At 33.2% G+C, this 26,461-nt stretch overlaps 1 protein-coding gene across 1 annotated transcript; it reads right to left on the reverse strand.

Moving 5' to 3' along the window:
• Positions 1 to 18,916: 18,916 nt before the first annotated feature.
• LOC108472979 (probable pectinesterase/pectinesterase inhibitor 51) lies at positions 18,917 to 23,764 on the reverse strand. Its single transcript, XM_017774546.2, has 2 exons — positions 22,642 to 23,764; positions 18,917 to 19,798 (listed from the first exon to the last, which is right to left on the reverse strand). Exons 1-2 carry the CDS (start codon positions 23,570 to 23,572, stop codon positions 19,113 to 19,115), a joined length of 1,617 nt encoding a protein of 538 aa, XP_017630035.1. The 5' UTR covers positions 23,573 to 23,764; the 3' UTR covers positions 18,917 to 19,112.
• Between the last annotated feature and the right edge of the window lie 2,697 nt (positions 23,765 to 26,461).

Here is a 26,461-nt window from a genome sequence, read left to right on the forward strand (position 1 = left end):
AGGATGCTTCCTCGCCAGATGTTATTACCGGTACTTTTACTCTCTTTGATACTAATGTGATTGCTTTGATTGACCCTGGTTCTACTCATTCTTATATATGCGAAACCTTAGCATCCAGTAAGACTTTACCTATTGAGTCTACTAAGTTCGTAATTCGGGTGTCAAATCCCTTGGGTCGTTACGTGCTTGTCGACAAAGTGTGTAAGAAATGCCCCCTAGTAATTCGAGGTTCCTGTTTTCTGGAGGACTTGATGCTTTTGCCGTTCGATGAATTTGATGTTATCCTCGGTTTAGATTGGTTGACCGTGCATGATGCGGTTCTGAATTGCAAAAGCAAGGCTATCGATTTGAGGTGTGTAAATAACGAGATAATCCGAGTTGTGTCTACGGACTTAAAGGGGTTACCAGCTGTAATATCAGCAATGTTGGCCCAGAAATATGTAAGAAAGGGGTGCGAAGCATACCTTGCATATGTACTTGATGACAAAGAGTTAGAAAAGAAACCTGAATCTGTGCCGGTGGTTTGTGAATACTCGGATATTTTTCCTGAAGAATTGCCGGGTTTACCACCTATTCGGGAGGTAGAGTTTGGTATTGAGCTTGTACCTGGGACTACGCCAATTTCGATAGCTCCGTATCGTATGGCGCCAACCGAGTTAAAAGAGTTGAAAGCTCAGTTGCAAGAGTTGACGGATAGAGGTTTCGCTCGACCAAGTTTCTCACCTTGGGGTGCACGGTATTGTTTGTGAAAAGAAGGACGGAACCATAAGGTTGTGCATTGACTATCGTCACCGAATAAAGTGACGATAAAGAATAAATATCCGTTACAGCGTATTGATGATTTGTTTGATCAACTGAAGGAGCCTCGGTGTTTTCAAAGATAGATTTGAGATCCGGTTATTACCGTTGCAAATTCGAGATTCGGATATACCCAAAACGCTTTCGAGCGAGATACGGCCACTACGAGTTCTTAGTGATGCCGCTTGGGCTCACTAATGCCCCGCGGTATTTATGGATTTGATGAATCGGATCTTTAGGCGGTATTTGGACCGGTTCGTGGTTGTGTTTATTGATGACATCTTGGTCTATTCAAGATATGAGACCGAACATCTTTGAGCACACGAGATTAGTGTTGCAAATTTTACGGGATAAGCGGTTATATGCTAAGTTCAAGAAGTGTGAGTTCTGGTTAAGAGAAGTTAGCTTCTTGGGTCATGGGGTATCCGCATCGGGTATTCGAGTTGACCCGAGCAAAATTTCAGCCATACTTAACTGGAAGCCTCCAAGAAATATTATCGAGGTTCGAGTTTTTGGGACTCGTCGATTACTCGACGGTTTGTAAAGGTTTCTCGATGATAGCCACACCCATGACGCTACTTCAAAAGATGTTAAGTTCGAATGGACGGAAAAATGTCGAAAAGTTTTGATCAACTGAAAACTTATTTGACGGAAGCTCAATTTTAGTGCAGCCGAATCGGGCAAAGAGTTTGTCATCTATAGTGACGCCTCCCTACTTGGGTTAGGTTTCAGATTGATGCAAGAAGGTCGAGTTGTGGCCTATCGTCGAGACAATTAAAGCCACATGAGAAAAATTATCCGACCCATGATCTCGAATTAGTCGCCATCGTATTCGCCTTGAAAATATGGCGACATTACTTATTTGGTGAGAAGTGCCATGTATTTTCGGATCACAAAAGTCTCAAATATTTGATGACTCAAAGAGACTTGAATCTGCTACAAAGGCGTTGGCTTGAGTTGTTGAAAGATTATGAGCTTGTCATTGATTATCACCCGGGAAAGGCTAATGTGGTTGCGGACGCCTTAAGCCGGAAATCACTGTTTGCTTTACGAGCGATGAATGTACACTTGTCTGTTTTACCCGACAACGTGGTAGTAGTTGAATTAAAGGCCAAGCCATTATTGATTCATCAAATTCGTGAAGCTCAGAAAGTCGATGATGAATTGGTTGCAAAACGGGCTGGATGTGTTTCGAACATGGAATCAGAGTTTCGAATTGATGACGACGATTGTTTGAGGTTCAGAAGTCGTTTGTGTGTTCCAAGGAATTCAGAACTTATTTCGATGATTCTGAACGAAGCTCATTGTAGCCGAATGTCAATTCACCCGGGGAGCACGAAAATGTACAACAACTTAAGACGTCAGTTTTGGTATCTGCATCTGGACGAAAATGTACAACGACTTAAGACGAAAATGTACAACAACTTAAGACGACAGCCCTAAAGTGACCTTAGTCGAAAAGCGGTTTCGGGACCGCTAAACCGAGTCACCAAATTATTTGAATGTGATATTTATTGTCTAAAATATGTGAATATGAATGTGTGAAAATTTTTAAGCTTCGATTTAGTTAATTGCATGTGAATGGAGTACATAGGACTTATGTGAGAAAATTTAGAAATGTGCTAGGCAAATGTAAAGTGGCCTAATAATGCATGTTATAGAAATGGTGGGTTTGCATGTCAAATTGCCCAATATTTGAGCAAATGGCCGGCCATGCTATGAGTGGAAACATGTCACAAACATGTTATGTAGTGATGTATGTTAGGAACAATAAAATAATGAGTATGGGTAATAAAGAAATGGAAAAAGGAAAAGAATGGTGATATTGTTTCTCCCCCTCCCCATTGCCGTGAATGTAAGGAAGAAAACAAAAAAAAAGTGTCCATCTTTTTCTCATTTCTCTTGGCCGAATGTTCTAAGGAAGAAAGAAAAACAAGTTGTGTTCTTTGGTTCTTCTTGGCCGAATTGGAAGGAAGAAGAAGGGAGTGAAGCAATCGGTCATCTTAGGTCACTATTAAGGTAAGGAAGTTTGTACTAGCTCTTGAAATTTTAGTTGATATTGAGTGAGCTATCAAGTGATTTTTGTAAACCATGAAGAAATTTTGATTTTAGATTGAGTAAGGTTTTTGACTATGGTAGTTAATAATGGTGAGTTTTGTTGTTTCATGTTAAAGTTAGGTGAATGATGATGATGGATGAGTGTTTGAACCATAAATGTGAGTTGGTTGTGGTTGAATATTGCATGCTTGGTAGAATGGTGGATGAAAGTGCCGAATATGGTCTTTGGTTTGGCATGAAGTGATAATAAAGGTTTAAAAGATAGCTTAGGTTAATTGATACTCACTAATGAGTTCGAATGGAAGCTTTGTTAACTGTGAAATGAGTGGCCGAGAGAGAGAATTATGGACTATTGCCGAATGTATGTTGGATTGATAGAGTATCCAAATTGATTTTATGTGTGTATGCATGACCGAATATAATCGACCACATGAATGAGTACGTAGGTTGATGTGTATGTTCGGCCATAGGTAAACATATTGATGGCTTTATCTTGACTTAGAAAATTCGGCTAAGGTGAATATTGGCTAATGTGTTGAGTTGATTCATGGTTTCATATGTATGTGACTTTAGTGTCTAATGTACATATATGGGCTAAGCACCTTGAGTTCCTCTTTGATGCTCAAATGATTAAATCAATTTATTTGTTAAATTAAGCTCAAGAGCAAAGGGAACTAAATCCGATAAAGGGAAGGAAAAAGTGGTCGAATAGCCATCGAAATCGCTTCGACAACATCCGAGGTAAGTTTTGAGCAATGAGACTTAGTTTATGATTTGATTAAGTCATAATGTATGAGCATAACAAATATCAAATGATATGATGATTTTTACTTGAATTATATGTTGAGTTAATTAGTCTATACGTATGACGGGTAGCCGTATGTGCATAGAGATCGTGTTATAAAGCAAACTAAACCATGTTGTTTGTATGCGTGGCTAGTGAGCCTAAATGGGAATGCTTAATACGTGACTTATGTTTGAATTCTAATTATGAAAATGAAATTAGATGTGTCATGATTTATTGATATGTGCATGAATGTTCGGATGATAATCGGGCTAAGTCCCGAGAGCATTTGAGCTAGTGGCTAATTCCGGCTAAGTCCTCAAGGCATTCGTATGAAGCTACTATATCCGGCTAAGTCCCAAGGCGTTTGTGCTAGCTATTATATCCGGGCTAAGTCCCAAGGCATTTGTGCGAAGTTATTATACCGGCTAAGTCCCAAGGCATTTGTGCAAGTTACCATAATCGGGCTAAGTCCCAAGGCATTTGAGCTAGTGGCTATATCCGCTAAACCTCAAGGTACTTGGTTTGAGAACGAGTGATCTTGCTGTAATAAGTTAGATTGATACGCTCGTAAAACCCAACGATGAGGTACGTTTCGCATATGCATTGGGGTAGTGATTCCGTTTAAATAATATTCGTTCAGTAAATTAATGAGCTTCCGGCCTTGGCTAAGTTGATCTTTTGTGTATGAATATAAGGGTCGGTAATGTGAAGTAAGTATGATATTGAGAATTTGTGCATATGAGATTATCCGTTTAGCCATATGAATGCTATATTTTGGTTGTGTCTAATTTCATGGCTCAAACTTACAAAGCATTAAATGCTTACTCCGTTTCTTTAATTCTCTGTTTTATAGATTTTGGTTCGTCAGCTATCGGACTCGGGATTTTTTGAAGTCGAAGTCGCCCACACTATCAAAGCTCCTTTTGGTATATTTTTGGTTCTTTGAAATGGCATGTTGTAGGGTCATGTACCTTTCGATTTTGTGTAAATTTGGATAGCCATGCGAAAATGGCTTAAGTATACTTTGATCATAGCATTATAATCGTTTTGTATGTTGTCCGTCGAGAGGTATGGAAATGTTGGTAACGGTTAGTCATGGGAATGGTTATTCATGATCACTTTTGGTATATGTATGACAAACTCTAGTTGATCCATGGAGGATCATGAAATAGGTAAAGTTTACCTTAAAAATAGATGCTGGCAGCAGCAGTGATGTGGATGTGAAAAATCTCTAAAAATAGTAGGAATGGAATTAAATAGCGAATAAATTATGTAATCGAACCTTGATGAATCTATTTTCATAGGAAAGTAACGAAACGCTCATATAAACAGTATATTATGAGTTGTTAAAGTTTTCGTCAGACAGGGCCAGAACAGTTTCTGGATCCCCTGATCTGACTTTGGAAATTCATTATAAATTAACCAGAGACATTTAGAAGTCATACCATATATGTATAGATTTATTTTTGAGTCTAGTTTCTATAGAAACAAACGATATCAGTATTGAAGCCCTGTACAGGGAGATATCCAAATCGTAATGCATGAAGGTCAGTGTAGTCACACCCTGTAACAGGGGAGACTTTAAGTAATAAACTGTACTAATTGGCCTGACCAAAAATTCTAGAAAAAAATCTGTAGATGGACATATGAGTATAGTTTCAGGGAAAAATTACAAAACTGATTTTAGAGTTTTGGAACTCAAGATATAATTTTTAAAGTGACAGTGATGCAGTTAGCCAACTGCCTGGAAATTTTTAAAATGGACTGTGAAAGCGAGTGATTTAAGTCTGCAAACCCCTTGTGTCCGACTCCGGCAACGCTCTCGGGTACGGGATGTTACAGTTGTTGCTTATGCTTCAAGACAGTTGAAGCCGCATGAGATGAACTATCCGACATATAACCTTGAGTTAGCTATCATTGTGATTGCTTTGAAGATCTGGCGTCACTATCTGTTTTGTAAAAAATGTCACGTGTTTTCTGATCATAAAAGTCTGAAATATATAATGACGCAAAAAGATTTGAATTTACAATAGAGAAGATGGTTAGAACTGCTAAAAGACTACGAACTTGTGATTGATTATCACCCAGGAAAAGCAAATGTGGTTGCTAATGCTTTGAGTCTAAAATCATTATTTGCATTGAATGCTCATTTAGTTCTGTCTGATGATGGTTCAGTTTTAGCTGAATTAAAAGTGAGACCTTTGTTTTTACAACAGATTATTGAAGCTCAAAAGATTGATAATGAGAATATGGCTAAACGAACTCAATGTAATTCTCATTCTGATTCTGAATTTCGAATAGATGATGATGACTGTCTGAGGTTCAGAAATAGAATTTGTGTTCCAAGAAATCCAGATTTTATTCAAACGATTTTCAATGAAGCTCACAGTAGTAGATTTTTTGTACATCCGGGAAGTACGAAAATGTATAACTATTCGAGACAACTATATTGGTGGCCGGGAATGAAAAGTGATATTTCTGACTTTGTTCAAGATGTTTAATCTGTTAGCAAGTTAAAGCTGAGCATCAGGTGCCATTTAGGTTGTTAAAACCGATTATGATTCCGGAATGGAAATGGGATCGAGTGACCATGGACTTTGTTTCGGGGTTGCCTCTGTCTCTGGAAAAGAAAGACGCAATTTGGGTTGTATTTGATCGTTTGACAAAATTAGCTCATTTTATTCCGATTCGGTTTGATTATTCACTTGATAAGCTACCTGAGTTGTATATTTCTAATATTGTGAGATTGCATAGTGTGCCATTGTCAATAGTGTCTGACAAAGACCCGCAAGATTCTAGAAGAAATTTTAAGATGCTCTGGGTACTAAATTGCATTCTAGCACCGCTTTTCATCCACAAACGGATGGTCAATCAGAACAGATTATTCAGATACTCGAGGATATGTTGATATGTTGCATTCTTGAGTTTGAAGGCACATGGAAACATTATCTACCTCTGATTGAATTTGCTTATAATAATATCTTTCAATCGAGCATCAAAATGGCACCGTACGAAGCCTTATATGGTAGAAAGTGTAGAACTCCATATACTGGTCTGAGCTCAGCGAGAATAAGATTTACAGTATTGATTTGATAAAAAAACAGAACACAAAACGAAAGTAATCTGAGATAGTTTGAAAACTGCGTCTGATCGTCAGAAATCTTATGCAGATTTAAAACGAAAAGATATTGAATTTGAGATAGGTGATAAAGTGTTTCTGAAAGTAACTCCGTGGAAGAAATTGTTCCGATTTGGTAGAAAAGGCAAATTGAGTCTGAGATTCATCGGACCATATGAAATCATTGAGCGAGTTGGGCCTGTTGCTTATAGATTGAGGCTACCATCTGAGTTGGAAAAGATACATAATGTATTTCACGTATCGATGCTTCGACGGTATAGATCTAATCCGTTCCATGTGATATCCCCTTTTGAAATTGAGATTCAATCTGTATGACTTACAAAGAAAAATCGATCCATATTTTAGCTCGCAAGATTAAAGAATTGCAAAACAAGAAAATTCCTCTAGTTAAAGTGATGTGGCATCATCACAGTGCTGAAGAGGCTACGTGGGAGCCTGAAGATTCAATGAGACAACAATATTTGAATCTGTTTAACGGTAAGATTTTCAGGGACAACATCCTTAAGGGGGAGAATTGTAACAGTCCAGTTTTGACCCTAGTCAGAATAGTAGTTTCAGGACCATAAATCCGAGTTCGAAAAATATTTTAATATTATTTTTTGTGTCTCTGATATGTGAATTTATGTCTGTGAAATTTCTGTGATTTAATTTGTCTGTTTCTGTGCTTAATTATAAAAAAAAGATTAAATCGCTTAAAGTGTAAAAGTTGAGTGCTAGATGCTAAAGCACCTATTTGGCCTTGGCTTTTAAAATAATGTCATGGCATGTCAAATAAACCATTTTAAACGGTAGTGGACATTGTTGGACATCCATTATATGTTGAAAATATTATTTTAATAAGGTTGAAATTGTAAAATGCATATTAATGTATATTATAATAAAATGAAAACATGAAATTGGCCATATTATCATGCATATAGCCAAAAATCAAAGAAAAAGAAAAAGGAGAAAGCCATCTTAGGTTTCGGCACTTTGATTGCTTGATTAAGGTACGGTTTTAACTCAGTTTTTGATAATTTCTACGTTTCTGTGATCGTTGCTTCGTGTTCTTCAAAACCTATGTCTGAATTTCTGTTTCTATTAAAAATTTCATGAAATGCCATTGTTGATATCATGAGTTTTGTGATGTTTTTGAATGAATTATGAAGGCTTGGTAGATGGTTCATAAGTTTTGTCTTTGAGTTTTTGATAAAATTGAGCTATTTGGGTTAAATTTTGAAAATGAGGTTTAGAAGGACTAAATTGTGAATTGAACATGTTGTATGGGCTTATATAGAAGCCATGAGAATTCGGCTAGCCCTTGTTGCAAAGAAATTTTTCATATTGGTGATTTTATGAAAAATAGACTAAATTGTCAAAGTGTGAAAATGTAAGGGCTAAAATGTAAAGTGCCCTAAATATGTGTATATGGATTAAATTGAATGAAATGAATCATTGAATGGTTGAATTTGTATTGTATTAGATTAAGAACAAAGAAAATCAGACTTAGATCCGGGGAAGTCCAAAATAGTTGAATAGTCGACTCGTTTTATCCGAAATCCGTCCGAGGTAAGTCAAATTACAATTACTTGTTAATTGTAATAAATTCTGCACATATAAACTATAATCTGTATTGGATGGCCTTGAGTGCTTGATGAATATCTTTGGAGTAAAGTATGATAATATGTTAATATCTAAAAATCTCTGTATGCTTCTAAGAAAAGTTGACATCTGTTTAAGATATCGTGTAAGACCGTGTCTGGGACACGGGCCTTGATTGAGATTTACGTATAAGACCATGTCTGGGGCATCGACATTGTATTTGATTCCGTGTAAGACCATGTCTGGCACACAAGCCTCGTTTGAGATTAATGTATAAAACCATGTCTGGGACATCGGTATCGTATCTAATTTCGTGTAAGACCCTATCTGGGACAGAGGCATCGATATTGAAGTACATGTAAGATCATGTCTTGGACGTCGACATTGTACTTGATTATGAGCATTTGTATCGTTTCTGAACCGTCTAAGGATAGCGAACGAAATCCGAGTATATGTAATGTATAACCTATGCAGGTACGTTTGCATTCTACTAAATTTTCGAATATGAAAAACTCTGTCTCTGTGAAATATGTATAGAAATGAAGCATAACATTTATGCAAACAAAGGAGCACGGTTAAGCTTATGAATTATTCTTTGAAATGGTTATGAATCTTTATGGTTAAATTGTACTTATATGCTTTAGTAGTTAGACCAATTGTATTTGGCTTACTAAGCTTTTTGTAGCTTACTCTATGTGATTACTGTCTGTTTTATAGTTATTGTAGCTACTGAAGGCTCGAGGATAGTCGAGGATCATCACACACTATCGAACTCATTTTGGTACTTTTGAAAGTGTACATATTTTAAAGAATGGCATGTATAGGCTAGAAGGTTTATGTATTAAGTTTTGAATTGTAAATATAGGTTATGTAATGAAAGTTGGCTATGAAATGGTATGTTTGTGTTAAGTTTTGGTATGGTTTGAATGAGTTGTTGAATGATGATGAAATAGTTGTAATGAAGCATGTTTTGAGCATGAATTGGCTGAATATTTTGTATGAATTTTGTTTAATTTGGCTTTTAGGAATGACCCATAAAGGGGTGGCAAATTGGCTTAAACCAAGCCTGCATTGTGCTACACGGCCATATCACATGGGCATGTTTATTGGTCGTGGGCTTAAGTCAGTAGCTAGCTAAGAATCACACGGCCGTGGCACACAGGCATGTTTGTTGGCCATGGGAATAAGTCAGTATATAAGCTCTGTTTTAGCATGGCTGGTCCACATGGGCGTGTGTGATGCTCGTGTGGGGTACACGGCCTGGTCTCACGGGCGTGTGACCTCTATAGAATTGAAAATTATTTTTTAAAAGTTCTAAACTTTATGAATGTGTTCGGTTTAGTCCCGAATGTCTCTTAAAAGTACATCTTAGGTCTCGTAGACCATCATAGGAGATGATTGCTTATGAAATGATGTTATATGATATCTGTGATTCTGAATTGGTTTGAAATGTTCTATCTGTCTGGTAATGCCTCGTAACCTTAATTTGATGTCGGTTACGGGTTAGGGGTGTTACAATACTCAAAATATTGAAATCAGGTATACCCAAAAAAATCGTTTGATAGTGTGAACTGAGCTCCGACGTCCCTCAATCCCTGAGCTAGCTTAGCGACACTATAAGGAATGGAAAGAAAAGAGGAGTGAGCTTTAAAGCTTAGTAAGTTTGCATGCAAATAATAAGCAACATAAATCATACCTTAATCATATAACTACTCAACATAAGTTAACATATTTTTAATCATGTGTCTTAAGCTTAAATTACTTATTAGCATTCTTACCAAGAGTTCATCTCATACTAACGTCTATACTCATGAGTTTTACATACATACCTGTACCAACTCATAACCTAGTTGCATACTTTGTCAACTATGACATTTTCTTCGGATTTCCCGTTGAACACTTGGAATATTCTCGGATACATGGAAAGTCTTGCACATAAGTGTCACATATGTAGCCAATGCTACCTCATATCTCATAACACATAGGGCTCCCACACGAGCTAATTACGAGCCTGCTTACAAAAGCTGTCAGTCAAGACGTAGCTACACGGGCTGCTCACACAAGCTTTCAGGTATCTGCAACCCATGTCGAACTACCCAACCACTGTTAGGACGTACATGACCAGCACCCAGATTCACATAAAACACATAACTCATGGTTTCCTAGTGACATTTCACTTGTATCCTAAACTATTCCTAAGGTTCAATCGGGAATTTTTTCATCGTTGAAACTTCGCTGAATATTTCCATAGAAACAATCATACAATTTATGCAATATTAAGCATTAAGTACATAATATAACATTGCGTTATTTATACACAAACTTACCTTGGTACAAAATAGTAGGAAATGGACTTAATTGTCAATAACCTTGTTCTTCCCTCGATCAAGGTCCGAACTTTGTTTTTTTCTTTATCTATAATAGAAAATCTAACTTATTTAATTATCACATTACTCAATAGTGTCCAAAAATCACCTTATGGCAAAATTATAGTTTTGCCCTAACTTTTCACATTTTTACAAATTAGTCCTTAGGCTTGTAAAATGAAAATTTTATTTGTTACCCAACCCTAACTGAACCTAAATCATGCTCATAACAGCCCATATTTTTCGTCAAATCACATTTCTACTACCCATTTTTACAACTTTTACAAATAAATTCTTTTTATGCATTTTCACTAAAAATCACTTAGTAAAAGTTGTTTATCACACTTTAAACATACAATATCTTCCATCAAACATCAAAATACATGCATGTCACACATGGGTAAGTTTTTAAACATGAACCCTACTTCAAAATAATAGTAGAAATAGGTAAATCGGGTTACGAGGACTTCAAAAATGTAAAGAGCATTAAAAACGGGGCTAGGATATACTTACAATCAAGCTTGAAAGTTGAAGAAACCCTAGATATGGTGAGCATGGAAATATCGGCACATGAAGAAGAAGATGGGCACCAATTTTAACTTAATTTTCCCTTTTTATTCTTTTATTAATCAAATGATCAAAATGCCCTTAATGCATAACTTTGAAATTTTATCTATTCATGTCCATTTTTGCCCACTAACTTATCCAATGGTCTAATTACCAACTAAGGACCCCTAATTTAAAATTTGATAGCAATTGGAAACCTTTAACAAGTAGAACTCAACTTTTACACTTTTTACGATTTAGTCCTTTTGACTAAATTGAGTGCTCAAACATCAAAATTTTCGAATGAGATTTTCGAAGAATAGTTCCATAAAACTATAGACCATAAAAATATAATAAAAATAAATTTTTATAAGTTAAATTCGTGGTCCCAAAACCACTGTTCCGACTATCCCCAAAATCAAGCTGTTACAACTGTGCCGATTTGACTAAAAACGGGTTGTTACACAACCATATGTGGATGGCTTTTTGTTTGATGGAGTTTCTCTGAAGGATAGTAATTGTCTTACTTTGCTAGTATCATTTAATGCCTTTTCTTCAGATTGTGCATAGCTATTCCTAACTTGTACTTTTGTTTTTACTTTTTCTCAATCAGCCTAAGTTCGTGGATATCATCAAGTTGACCATTATGAAAAAGAATTGAAGTTCAACATAAACAACCTTGTGGGAAACTTTAGGTTTGTAGTTTGTGGTGTCTCCTTAGAAGAGGAGGAGTATATCAAGGTTTTGAGAGTGTAATAATAACCCAATCTCCACGAACACCGTAGCCATTTGTAGATTACTTTTTTAATTGTTTACTTTTGTATATTGGGTTGAATGCTTGTGGTACACATTTAAGCTAAATGTTAGTGTATTTTAATTATTGGATTGATTTTTGTAGTAAATATTCAACCTTTATTTTAATTTTAATTTTATATTTTTTAGTTGTATTTAAAGCACAATTTCTATTATTATTCACTGTAAATGTTTATGAAAATATATTAATATTGAAATAATAAAAAATAGAAAAAATTACCTTAGACGTGTCTATCCCAACCTTTCTAAGGATGCCTTAGATGGGTCTATCCCAACCTTTTAAAGGTTATCTTAGACAGATCTTTCCCAGCCTTTTTAAAATTGCATTAGACGGGTCTATCCCAACCTTTTCTAAAGGTCGGGCTTGACTAGGTTTTTGCTAACCATTCAATAAAGGTTGGCTTATGTTGAATTATTCCGATAATTTTTCAAAAGCATCATGGCATTTATGCCAATGGCACTATAGATGACGTTTTTGGAATTGCCAGGAGAAACATCGGGATGACTTATGCCAACCTTTTTTGCGTCATCTTAAGTAAAAAAAAAAGTGTCGCGATTGGCCTGTTTTGTTGTAGTATATATATTACTAATTTTTTCCTATTTATTGTAACACCCCGTACCCGAGACCGTCGCCGGAGTCGGACACGAGGGGTTAACGGGCTTAATCCACTTACTTGCACAGTTCATTTTAAAAATTTCCAGACAGCCGGCTAACTGTGTCACTGTCACCTTAAAAATCATATCTTGAGTTCCACAACTAAAAAATCAGTTTCGTAATTTTTCCCTGAAACTAGACTCATATATGCATCTACAAATTTTTTTCTAGAATTTTTGGTCGGGCCAATTAGTACAGTTTATTAGTTAAAGTCTCCCCTGTTACAGGGTGCGACTACACTGACCTTTCTGCATTATGATTTGGATATCTCCCTGTACAGGGCTTCAATACTAATGCTGTTTGTTTTTACAGAAACTAGACTCGAAAAGGAATCTGTACATGTATGGCATGACATCTAATTATCTCTGGTCAATTTATAATGAATTTCCAAAGTTGGAACAGGGACTCGGGAAAACGTTCTGGCCCTGTCTCACGAAAACTTAAATATCTCTTAACATATTGTTCATATGATCATTTCGTTACTCTCCTATGAAAATAGACTCGTCAAGGTTAGTTTACATAATTTATTCACTATTTAATTCCATTCCGACTATTTTTAGTGATTTTTCACATCCACATCACTGCAGCTGTCAGTATCTGTCTTTAAGGTAGGCTTTACCTATTTCATAGTTTCCATGATTCAACTAGCCCTTAAACATAAATAGCACAAAATATGATCATGATTAACCATCCCAATGGCTAATCATTTCCAAATGTTTCCATACCTCTTAATGAACAACATACAATGATTATAATACCATGCCCAAAGTATACTTAAGCCATTTTCGCATGGCTATCCAAAGTTACACAAAACCGAAAGGTACATGACCTACAACAAAAGGGTAGTCCTATACATGCCATTTCAAAGTTCAACCAAAATAGTATACCAAGAAGGAGCTTTGATAGTGTGGGCGACTTCGACTTCAAAATCCGAGTCCGATAGCTGAAGAACCAAAATCTATAAAAGAAAATCAAAGAAAACGGAGTAAGCATTTAATGCTTAGTAAGTTTGAGCCATGAATTTAAACACAACCAAAGTATAGCATTCATGTAGCTAAACAGATAATTTCATATGCACAAATTCTCAATATCATACTTACTTCACATTACCAACCCTTATATTCATACACAAAGATCAACTTAGCTAAAGGCCGTAGCTCATTTATCAACCGAGCGAATACTTATTTGTAAGGGCTCAACTAATTCAAAGCACATACTGAAACATACCTCATTGTTGGATTTCACAAGCGTATTAACTGAAATTTTTACAGCAAGTTCATTCATTCCCAAATCACGCACCTTCGAGTTTAACCGGATATAGCTACTGCTTCAAATGCCTTCGGACATAGCCCGGTTATAGTAACTCGCATGAGATGCCTTCGGACTTAACCCGGATTTAGTAACTCGCACAAATGCCTTCGGATCTTAGTCCGGATTTAGTAACTCGCATCGAATGCCTTCGGATCTTAGTCCGGATATAGTCACTTAGCACAAAGCCTTCGGACTTAACCCGGACATCATTCAATAACCATGCACATTTATCAATAAATCATGACACATTCGTATTTCATTTTCATTAGCAAAACTCAAACACAAGGCACTTTTCACACTTGCAATTTCGCTCAATAGCCATACACAAAGAGCATGATTTTGATTTGCTTAAAACATGATCTAATCAAATCATAATCTAAATTCCATTACTCAAAACTTACCTCGGATGTTGTCGAATGATTTCGATGGCTATTCGACCACTTTTTCCTTCCCTTTATCGGATTTAGTTCCCCTTTGCTCTTGAGCTTAAATTGACAAACAAATTGATTTAATCATTTGAGTATCAAAAAGAGGAACTCAAGGTACTTAGCCCATATATATTCATTAGACATTAAAGTCACATATGTACGAAATCATGAATCTAACTCAACACAATAGTCCACACTCTCTTTTAGCCGATTATCTAAGCCAAGAATAGGCATCAATATGCTTGCCTCTAACCGAATGCATGCACACCAGTCCACCTCATGTGGCCGAATATGCATGTCCATGTTGAGGCCAATTATATGCTTAATATCACACATAAATGGCATACATTTTACTAACTAACGCATTACATATTGTAACTCAATACGCATCAATCATTTACTTCATAACCAAACATCATCATATGTAAATATATACCTTGAGATAGTATATATGTCATACCAATACATCATGTGCAAACATATATATATATATATATATATATGTGCAAGAGCCAATCACAAGTTGATTATAACCAAATATAAACATATATCCAAAACACAAATCTTACCTATCATGCAATAAGCATAAATCATGCTTATGGATATACCATGGCCGATACTTCCAACAACACCAAATAAAATATATACTTCATGGATCTAAGGTAGACCAAGAAAGGAACTCATAATCATCAAGATTTAGCATGAAACACAACCATCACCCTTATTAATCTCCATAGCCGAAAACCTTACTTATTCCAAAATCACAATTTCAACATGGGTTACCAACAATAACTTGATATCTCACTCAAAATCAACTAGGATTTCAAGAACTAGTATCAACTTCCTTACCTTAATATCGACCTAAGATGACCGATTGCTTCACTCCTTTCTTCCCCCTCTCAAATCGGCCAAGAAGAACCAAAGAACACAACTTGTTTTCTTTCTTCCTTAGAATTTTCAGCCAAAAGAAGTGAAAAATGATGGACACTTTTTTTTTTCTTCTTTCCCTCAACTCACGGCAATGGGGGGAACACTCACACCATTCTCTTTTTTTTCCCATTTCTTTATTATCCATACTCCTTATTTTATTTTTCCTAACATACACCATTGTCACAACATGTTTTATGACATGTTTTGCCCATCACCCTTTGTCATGGCCGCCACTAGCAATTAAAAAGGGGAAATTGACATGCAAGTCCACCCTTTGATTACATGCACTAATAGATCCTTATAGATTTACCTATCACATTTCAAAAGTGTCACACATAAGTCCTATCGACTAATTTCACATGCAATTTACTAAATCGAAGCTTAAAACCTTCACACATTCATAATCACATATTTTAGACAATAGATATCATATTCAAATAATTTGGTGACTCGATTTAGCGGTCCCGAAACCGCTTTCCGACTAGGGTCACTTTAGGGCTGTCACATTTATCCCATTAAAATTCATAAAATAAAATTTTATTTTAATGCCGAGAGCTCCCTGAAAATGGTGCCAACAACTTGACCGTTGCTAGACACATGCAAATGTCTAGACTGAAAATGCTGCAGTAAAAATATAATAAAATTAAGTAGCGGTATTTACAAGTGTACAGGTCAAATTGTAATATATTAAAATGCTACAACAGAACACTCAGGGTGGTATTCCAATGATAGCATCCAAGGGAGGTAGAATTAAACTAAAATTAGTTTTCTACACTAACAGGGCTAAACAATAGTAATCTAAAATTATATTACGAAAAACCAAAATAAAAATAATTAATCGAAATAACATAAATGAACTAAAATAAATTACAATAAATTTAACAATCGAATTTAATCCAATTAAGCATGTAGAAGATTAACTCACTTCAGTGTTTCTAATTAATTTCAGAACTAGTGTTTTTTCGAGTTAGCTATTAATTAACCAGTTATTACCTCTCGGCCTCTAACTAATTAACTAATCGACCAATACACACTTATCTCTCGACCTCACTTTCTTGACTAGGGTAAATTATGATTTACTCAGTAAACTTATCTCTCAATCTCGTTTATCCTAAATTACTTCCTAGGTTCGTCAATCCTAGGGCTTAATCGCACATAATTTAAACTAAATAACTCAGACTCAAACCCTAATTCTTGCATTGATTATTCACACATCCGCTCGTTGATCTTCCTAAGGAAACTAGCCAATCATGGATCTAGATACAATTATCCCTAATTTCATATTTAAAGGGAATAAGAGAATAAATATGTTTTGATGTCGATTTGTGTGCGAAAGTCGAATTTCCTTTGACAGTTGTGAAGATAATTGCAATTGCAATTGAAAATAACAAAGAAATAAATAAAAACTACTTAATTAAAGACTTGAATCAAAATCAAATCCAAGTTGAACGAAGAACAAAATTTATTTAGGACTAAATTGAAATAATATAAATCTTGAAAACAAAAACCTAAACCTAAACTAAGTGGCTCACTTGGCCAAGCCTCCTAAAGTAAGGCTAAACACTCCTATTTATAGCCTAAAAATATCTGACCTAATTAGGTTAATTACAGTCTTCAAAACAAACAATTATTGGTTGTGCAAACTAAAACACCCTTGATTAATTTATGTATGTTTGTCGCCCAGTGTCGCAACACTACCTTTTGAGTCTGAATTATTTGGTTTTGAAGTCCGATGTTGCGGCACCACAGCCCAGTGTCGCGATGCCGTCTTCCTTCGCATTCTCAGCCCAAAATCAGTGTCTTGCAAATTGAGTAGCTCGTTAGTTCATTCCTGGGCCTGTATTGGCCCATTAGGTCATCATATGGCTAAAAATTACGTAAAAACATCTATTTTGCGAAAATTAAATTTAAACTGATAAAAACCGAAAACGTATTAAAAGCATATAAAACGGCTCAAAAATAAGCTCATTAAATGCCGAAAAGACTCTAATTTGCCACAACGAATTGTGGTAGATCAGTGGGAAAGTTAATTCTCTCTATAACTGGAAACTATGAACTTTACCCAAAAATAAAATTTATTTTATAATATAAATTCCTATTATTTTTAATAGAATAATGACACTCAATAATTTAGTAAATAGTCTAATTCATAGTTCCTAACGATACAAGAGTTTTGTTTGAATAAGATGTAATTAAATAATAATATTTTAATAGAAAATACAAGTTCTACTCTAAGTAAAACACATAAAGGGCGATGACATCCCTGGGGAACACTACGGTTTGTCACCTCTCATGCTTTAACTAGGCCTATTTTGGCCTTTCATGTATTGAGTACTATTATATGTTTTACCTAAACATTTATCTAACACTTATAATTTATTCAACCCAATAATTATTTATTATTTCCCAAAATATTATTTATTTAATAAATTAATTTAATTATTTAACTAAATTAATTTCTCCATTAAATTAACTTCTCAACCCAATTCTAATTTCGTTAAAGTCATGTCAACTTTACCGTATTACAATCCAAGAGTAAATATATTTAACTATATTTTTCAACAAATCCTTAATGACTAATTAATTTAATCCTTACATCAAACTTTAATTATTTAATTAAAATTAATTAGATAATAAATTAAAGAAATTAAATTAATTCCTAAGTCATCTTTTGTATTTAGCGAGAAAACACATTTATTGTGGATAGTGATACATGTGATCTATTTCTCTTACTTCATCGTTTTCATTCATTTCATATTATTAGTTGTACATTCAATTCATTTTTTGTTATCTCAAGCTAGTGAAGAGACCAATTGAACATATATAATTAAGGCTCAAATAATTTGTAATTAAGTTTCGACTTTTCACCTATTAATTACAGCATTATTTAATTATGGAGTAATTCCAATAAAATACCACAACTGAACTCTCCCTTATTATATACCATACTGAAAACTATTCACTTAGTACTCGTCCGATGACTTTGTCATAAGTGTGTTAACCTTATGGGACATCCTTAATCTTTTTAGGTTAAATTTATTCTCTCAATATGATCATATTTTATCTTATGGTAATCATTATATTTTCCTTAATGAAAAGTTAATTAGTAACTAATAGTAATTAAATCATTTATCTCTAAAACAAATGACTAGTAGCCATGTTACTTTTCATCTATCATGTAATGTTGATGCGATGAGATGATATCATTTACTCTTTATTGGGCTATAAATTTCACTATTGTGGAATGATGCTATATCATGCAAAAGCTGTATGCCCAACATGTCCAATAATTATAATTAATGTTTACCCTTTAAACAATGTTAATGTCAACCGCACAAATAATCAGCTGATTACTTTTTTAAGTCTTGATTAAATTAGTGAATGATAAAAAGGTTTTTTCTTTTAACAATCTCATTATAAGTTCTAATCATATCTACTCTTTTTTAACACAATACTTAGAACTACACATAGTCACTCTCAACTCATAAATAGTAAGATAATGCGTTTTAACGCACTTAAATTCATATTCTCCTGCATTGACAGCAATGTTAATGTCAATCGAATTAATATTCAATCAACATTAAATGGTTACAAGTTTTTTCTTACACATAGAATATTAATAAAAAATATATATAAATTATAAATGCTGAAGTAGATTATAATTAAGGAATCCAGGTAATATGAAAAAGAAGGGAAAAAATCAATGAGATTTAGGGATCCATTGATCTCCTTGGATGAAATTCTGAACCGAATACGTAGGTACGTGCTGCGATGGAATTTGGGTACTCCACGGAACTCTCTTGGACACATCAGATCCTGGTCCCGAATTCCTAAACTCTCCATAGAAAACTGTTTTCAGCCCAACGTCGCCACTCCATGGCATCCATCCATCTGGACTGATAATCTTCTCCATTTTACAGTTTATAAAAATCGTCCTTGAATATTCCTTCCATGGCCTTCCCAAATAATTCTTGTGCACTTCCGGATTCTTCTTGTAGTATCTCATGTACTCTTCAGTTCCATTGATTACGCAGTTAAGGAAGACGAGGCCAGTTGATTGAGCCGGATCAGTTCTGCCATGGGCCGTCACGGCATTATTCTCACTGCTTTCTGGATTTGTCTGTCGAGGACCGACCAATATTTCACAGTCCTGGAACACTGATGCGGAGTTTCCGAAGATGAAGTCGACGTTGCCTTGGATGCGGCAGTTTTTGTAGAATTGACGGAGTGACTGAGCGTACAGAGTATCTTGATTGCCTAGGAATTCACAGTTCTCAATGACGGAATGGTCGCTGTCTGATCTGAAAGCCACTGCTTGGTGGGCATCGGAGCCTGCTGTGTTCCTGATTGTCAGCCCGCTCGCCATAAAACCATCCCCAAGTACTCCTGCAACACATCATCATGACAAAATAAAATGAAATCTATGAAGACAGTGCAAACTTTGACTCTCATGTGGCGGTGCATAGGATAGAAGAGAAATTTTAAACACAATTTAGATAGTGAAATTAATGGCACATGCACGACAAACACCTTTACAAATTGCAAACAGAAATTAATCATTGTCTAGAAAAAGGAACCTAAACCGTGTAGTTGGCTGGTTTTGCAGAAAAGCTCAGGGTCAAGGTAAAACCAATTCATGTTGAATGAGATTTTTGCTAAAGTTAACACTTGTCCAGTATAGACATTACTGACTACTGCTGCTGTTAACTTGTTTTTTTCCGTGTTCAATTTTTTCTTTAATTTTTAAATAAATATTAATTATAATCATTAAACATAAACAAAAATAATAAAATACAATTCGAAACTCGAAAACCAAAACACCAAAACTTCAAATCCATAAATCGAAACTCAAAAACTAAAACTTAAAATTTTAAATTTGAATGCTGAAACCTAAAACTAAAAAAAAAGTAAAATAATTATAATTAATATTTTATTATGTTTAATAAAATTAATAGTATTTATTTTCAAGTCCTTCAATTCTTTTTACATCAATGATAATGTGTTATTTTATTATTAATTGATGGTGCATAAGACTTATACATTGATAGTGCATAAAATATTAATTCAATCTTATACCCAAAGTGCACATAACAATATGTCATCTATTTATATATATACACACTTAGCAATGTGAGATGAGATTTGCATCTATAAAATTTATTAGAATGTATAATTTATAATATATAGTACAAATTCTATTACATAAGTATATATATGAAATCCACATATTAAGAATATAAGTGTGCATTTAAAATAGCATATAATAAATAGTTAATGTGTAATGTTTGAAACTAACACATGCAATATGTACACTATTAAAATAAAAAATAAATTAAATTGTGACTAAAATGAAATTTAAACGTATAAATATATCATATTAAGAATATTAACTGCACTACAATTATTTATTCATCAATCTTGAGTTAATGTCGAAATAATTTGTAATACTAATTCAATCACATCATCAATATATGCATGTACTAAAGTATGTATAATAGCATTAAAAAGTGAAATTATATTTCAAGATAAAGTTTTGGTTCAATGGCAAAATAAAAATTTAGTAGTTTTCTTAATCAAATTGATGTTTGGTCAACTTATGGTACTAATTCAATTAAAAATTTCAATAATAATATAAATACATAAATATATATAAATTAATTATTAAATGAATAATTATAAATATTAAATTTAATGATTGAGTATTAGTTTAATTCATATCATTATTGTTTCAAGAAGATAATGGATTTAATGTTATGAATAGATTATGAATTATATAAAATATTTATAATACTAAACTTTAAAAATGATATAGACGTAACATGTATAGGTAGACATAGTTGCATTAATCCCCGTTTAAGGCATAATTATAATGACTTAAAAGTACTTTTATCCTATAAAACATATGGAAATGGAAATTTTGACAATAAAATTGGTCTCTAAACTATACTGCTTTTTTAGGTATTTAATTTTTTTGTCAGAAATAGTATTTAAACTATTTTTTATTATCAGTTTTAATCTAACTATTATTTTCGGTTAAAAAACCCATTTGATCAACCGTATTGCGCCATTTGGCATTTTTCTAATTATATAAAAATTCTTGTTTCCAATATAAATAAAATTAATTAAAATATTATTTAATATTATGTTTTTCACTCTGTCCCAATATTCATCTATCTTCATCATAATCTTTTCCAATTCTTGTATTTTCATCTCCCTTTTTGGTATTTCTACATTTACCTTTTACAACCAAAATTCTAAACGTTAACGAACTAAACAAATCATTAACCTTTAACCTGCGTTGCTCATGAATGTTTCAAAGTACAAAGTATGATTTTAAAAAAAAATCTCTACATCACTAGATTCGATTGTTCTAAGACATTTCCAACTTCAGGTTTTCCTCTAAAATTTATAATGGTTCAGGTTTTTTTTAATCAAATCTAAAAGTTTTTCACATTTTAGAGTTTTCTTTATTAAATCTAAAATTTTCATTATTCTAACTTTAGAGGTTTGCGACCCAATTCTCTACTGCAATTTTCATTTTTCTTTTCTTTTAGTTTTCCTCGAAAATTTGACAACTCCATTTTAATCAAGTTTGTGAAAATCTTTGGTGGAAGATTAGGAAATTTGAGTTATATTTGCAAATTAGATAGCAATTCAGCTATGAGTGCAACCATAATTACCAAACCAAATATTCTATTGCCACAATTACAATAAACTATCAGGCATAGATAGAAGAGAAGAACCCTATGATGGATAAAATGAAGATACAAGGAAGAAGATTCTGGCAAGAAGGAAGACTGGTGGCTAGATTGTTTTGCTGAAGAAGAAAATATTATGTTTTTGAAAAATGATAAATTATTTTTTGTTAATATTAAACTTAATTTTTTATTAAAATGCCATCTAACACAAAGTGATTGGTTGAATTTTTTTTTACGGGTACGAAACAACCTATATTTTTATTAATAATTTAATTTTTTTAAATAACGATATTTTAAATACCATTTTTAAAAAACTTTAAATACTTATGTGGTAATTTTTTTTAGAATTAAGATAACTTTTGTGGTTGACTGATGGTGTGGGTAAATTTTCTTTTTATTTTAATTGGTTAAATCCTATATTTATGGTTGAATGTAATAAATTAAGAAATTTAATATTATTTTCTTTCTTACTAATAATTTTATTTTTCAAAATAGAAACTAGAAAATGTGAAGTAAAAGGAGAGGACTCACCGACTGTAGCGGAATTATAAGTATTCATTCCAGGCTGGTGAACATTTAAAGCGCCGGTAATAATGGTTTTGCCCATCCCTTCCCCCAAAAACACCACATTTTTCTTCTCAAACGGGACCCTAACCGTTTCTTCGTACACCCCTTTCCTTATTTTTATCACATATTGATCCCTCCCCTTTTTGTTATTAGGTGCAGCATCTACGGCCTCTTGCACGGTCTTGTAACACTTTCTATGGTTTTTACACACCGTTACATCCACCTTCAAATTTAACGGGAAACCTCCATTAAATCTCAACTCCAGCTTCCCACCCGACCCCTTCTCATAAAATCCGTCCCGTTCTGTTTTGGGCGGGGTCCATAAGGTGGTGTCCTCCCCGTAATTATCATAGGCGACCATCATGCTTAATGCGTTGCTGCTATGATGTACTAGAGAGTCCAAAAACAACATGGTGTCAACAACCAATTTGGTGTCATTTACGTACTTGAGCGCCCCCCAACAATTTTGTTGGTAGCCAAGAGCCGCGCTCATCCATGCACGGCCATCTTTTATATTCCCATGTGTTAACGCATAATGGGCTGATTTGATGCGGTAGCTTGAGTAAGAAAGGATATCCAAACAGATGGTGGCGATATTGGTGCGGTTAAGGTTTCCCTTGTAGGTGTTAAGGATGGATTTTACCATGGATTGTCCAGTTTTGAGGTTGTGGTCAGAGACAGAAATGGTGGATTGGATGATTTGAAGGGAGGTTGTGTTGGGAGGGAGGTGGGATAATTGTGTTAGGGAGGTTTCACAGAGTTCCGCGAAGCGGGTGGCCTGACATGCATGGTAGATTTGAGATGGAGTTGATTTTTCATGGTCGTGATGAGCGGAAGAAAAAATGGCTAAAAAAATGACGAGGGAAACGGGAAGAAAAATATGAACAACGGACATTTTAAAAAAAATTATAAGGGAGGATATTTTAAAAGATCGTAATATCAGCTATGGAACATAGATCCTGGAAGATAAATATTAAAGCACTTAACCTTCAAGGACAAGGAAGAGTTGGTTTTGAGGTAAGCTTTTATGGAGGATTTTTTTAGGATTTAGTTACGTTAGGTGGCGAAGATGTAGGCATGTCTTTTAGAGTATATAGCATTTTAATGGTCTAATTACCCTCATCTCTGTACCTCTCATTAAATTTCAGAAATTTAGAGCTATTTTTATTTAATGATTGAAATTCAATCCTCAACGCCTCACATTATTTTCCCCAAATTGGATTATGTTTTTTATTTAAGATGTAGGCATGACAAGTTTTTTTTATTTAAAATATACTATATTATTTAATTTAATGAAATTTCTTTGATGATATTATAATTGAATTTCATTTTATTAAATAAAAATAAAAAATTAAAATTTTTAGATTAAAATATATTAATTAAATTTCAAATACATGAAAAATATAAAGATTAGGAGCGTATTAAACCTATTCTAAATTACTAAATAAAAACCCTTCAACTATTTATTTTTATTTTACTCAAATAAATGCTAAAATTTTATTTTGAAATGCAATAAATTTATATAATAAGAGTGTCAGAATAAAAATTTAGCTGAATTACATCATAGCACACCATAATGAAATTTTGTATAATAAATATATTTATTAAAAGTTTATGAAAGAATCAAATGATATGTTTCGATTAAATGGTAAAATTAAAAGCTTGATATTCTTATTATATTTAGTTCAAATATTATAAGGTGTACAATTTTATTAATTTATAAAAATAAAATATATATATCATTATTATAATATAACATCTTTTGAAAAATAATAGATTTCTCAAGTCGAGGTTTGATTATAGTAAAATAAAAGATATAACAAGTTATTTAATTAATTTCATAAAATTGAAGAGGTTTTTTTTTTTTTTAAGTGGAGGAGGAGGAGGAGGAGGAGGAGGAGGAGGAGGAGGAAGAGGAGGAGGAGGAAGAGGAGGAGGCACTTAAAAATTAACGAGGAAGTTAATAATTGATGATGGTAAGGAATGTTTTACATTTTTGGAATGCGAAGCCAACAAAAGTGAATTAATAAAGACAACAAATGGTAGTCATGAGCTTGGTTTTGTTTCACAGGAATGCCACACAGACCTTACTTTCTGAAAGTTGTGTGATATTTAAAATACTTCATAAGTTAAGTGATTTTAGTTTGGTTCATATTAATATTATTAATTATTATCTATATAAGAGAATGTAAGTATAAATGTGTTAAAGTGTATTTATTTTTATTTAAAAATTAAAAATTTATGCTTAATTATAGACATTATATTAAAAAATGAATAAAAATATTATTATATTAAAAAACGAGTTGGAGTAGTAAATGAAATTTATTTAAAATTTAGTTTGGATGATTCAAACTTTCAAATCATAAATCTGAATGAATTCTTTATAGAAAAATTGATTCTACTTTTTATAATTATATATTACAAAATTATGTTATGATATTCATATTTGTATTTACATTTATATAATTTATTTTATAAAAATAAATATATAATTATTATAATATAAATATTAAAAATATAAGTTATATATTCATATTTTAAAAGTAATAAACTTAAATAATTTTTAGTAACAAAATTAAATTATTAAAGATTAAATAAAATAAATGTTCTAATTTTTAAACAAAAATATTTACGTTAACAAAAGGGCATTGTTAAAAGTAGAAGCTACATAACTAAATTGGTGCATGAGATAGTGCTTGAAATGGTGGTCACTCCTTCATGCACTATATGAAAAACAATAATCACATAAAATATAAGAAGATGATTACATAGTTTAGTTTCCCTACATCCGTGAACCCAACCTGAGTGAGAAATATGCATTCTCTTCAACAAGTATAAAGGGAACTTACTCAATCACACAACCTGTGATCGTTTCCCTCACCCTTACACTTTAAAGATACAATACTCTCACCACTATGATCACCTATTGTGATCACAACAAGTAAAACCACAACAGAAAATTTTACTAAAAAAAGCACTCTTACAAAATATTCTCACAATAGATTCGATGCCTAACTCTTAGTACATCTTCCTAAATAAGTCTCTCAAATATATAGACTTTAATTTCAAGACTTGCTTATAATTGAAGATCTAATATAATCCCAATAAAACTATAATACCATAAGAATAATACAATATAATAACAACATATGAAGTAAATATGAACTCTTGGAAACTTATAAGTAGAATCACAATTCAATCCAAAGTCCATAGTCCAAGTGATTACTTTGGAGAAATTTGGTTCAAATCAATTACCAATATTTAAATTCCCAAGCAGTATGATATTCCATAATGGACCAAATATTCAACATACAATCGACATAGCCCAGATATAAAATTCTGTTGGGGATCAACCCGATTAAGCAATGAACAAGTAAAAAATAGAGGAAGAAATTGAGATTGAACACACAGATTTAACATGGAAAAACCCCTCCAAAGAGAATAAAAAACCACGGGTAAAGATAATTTTACTATAATGACAAAAGAACGAAGAGTACAAAAGATGGAGATAAAAAACTAAATCCCGAAACCCAAAAACAAAGAATCCTCAAAACGTAAACACAAATTCTCAAAAAGTGTTATGAGTTCTAATCTTTAATGGGTGTTTTCTAAAGTTGTAAAAGAGCCTATTTATAGGCTAAATTCATAGGTCAAATAATAATAAAGTAATCTAGACTAATCAAAGTTCAAATGAAACAAATAAACAGAGTTTAACTAGGGGATTACCTCTCAAATTTGATTGAAATATGAGTCATACTCAACAAATCTCCACCTTGTTCATATT

This window comes from Gossypium arboreum, chromosome 11 (assembly GCF_025698485.1).
Source record: "Gossypium arboreum isolate Shixiya-1 chromosome 11, ASM2569848v2, whole genome shotgun sequence".
Classification (NCBI taxonomy): Eukaryota; Viridiplantae; Streptophyta; class Magnoliopsida; order Malvales; family Malvaceae; genus Gossypium; species Gossypium arboreum.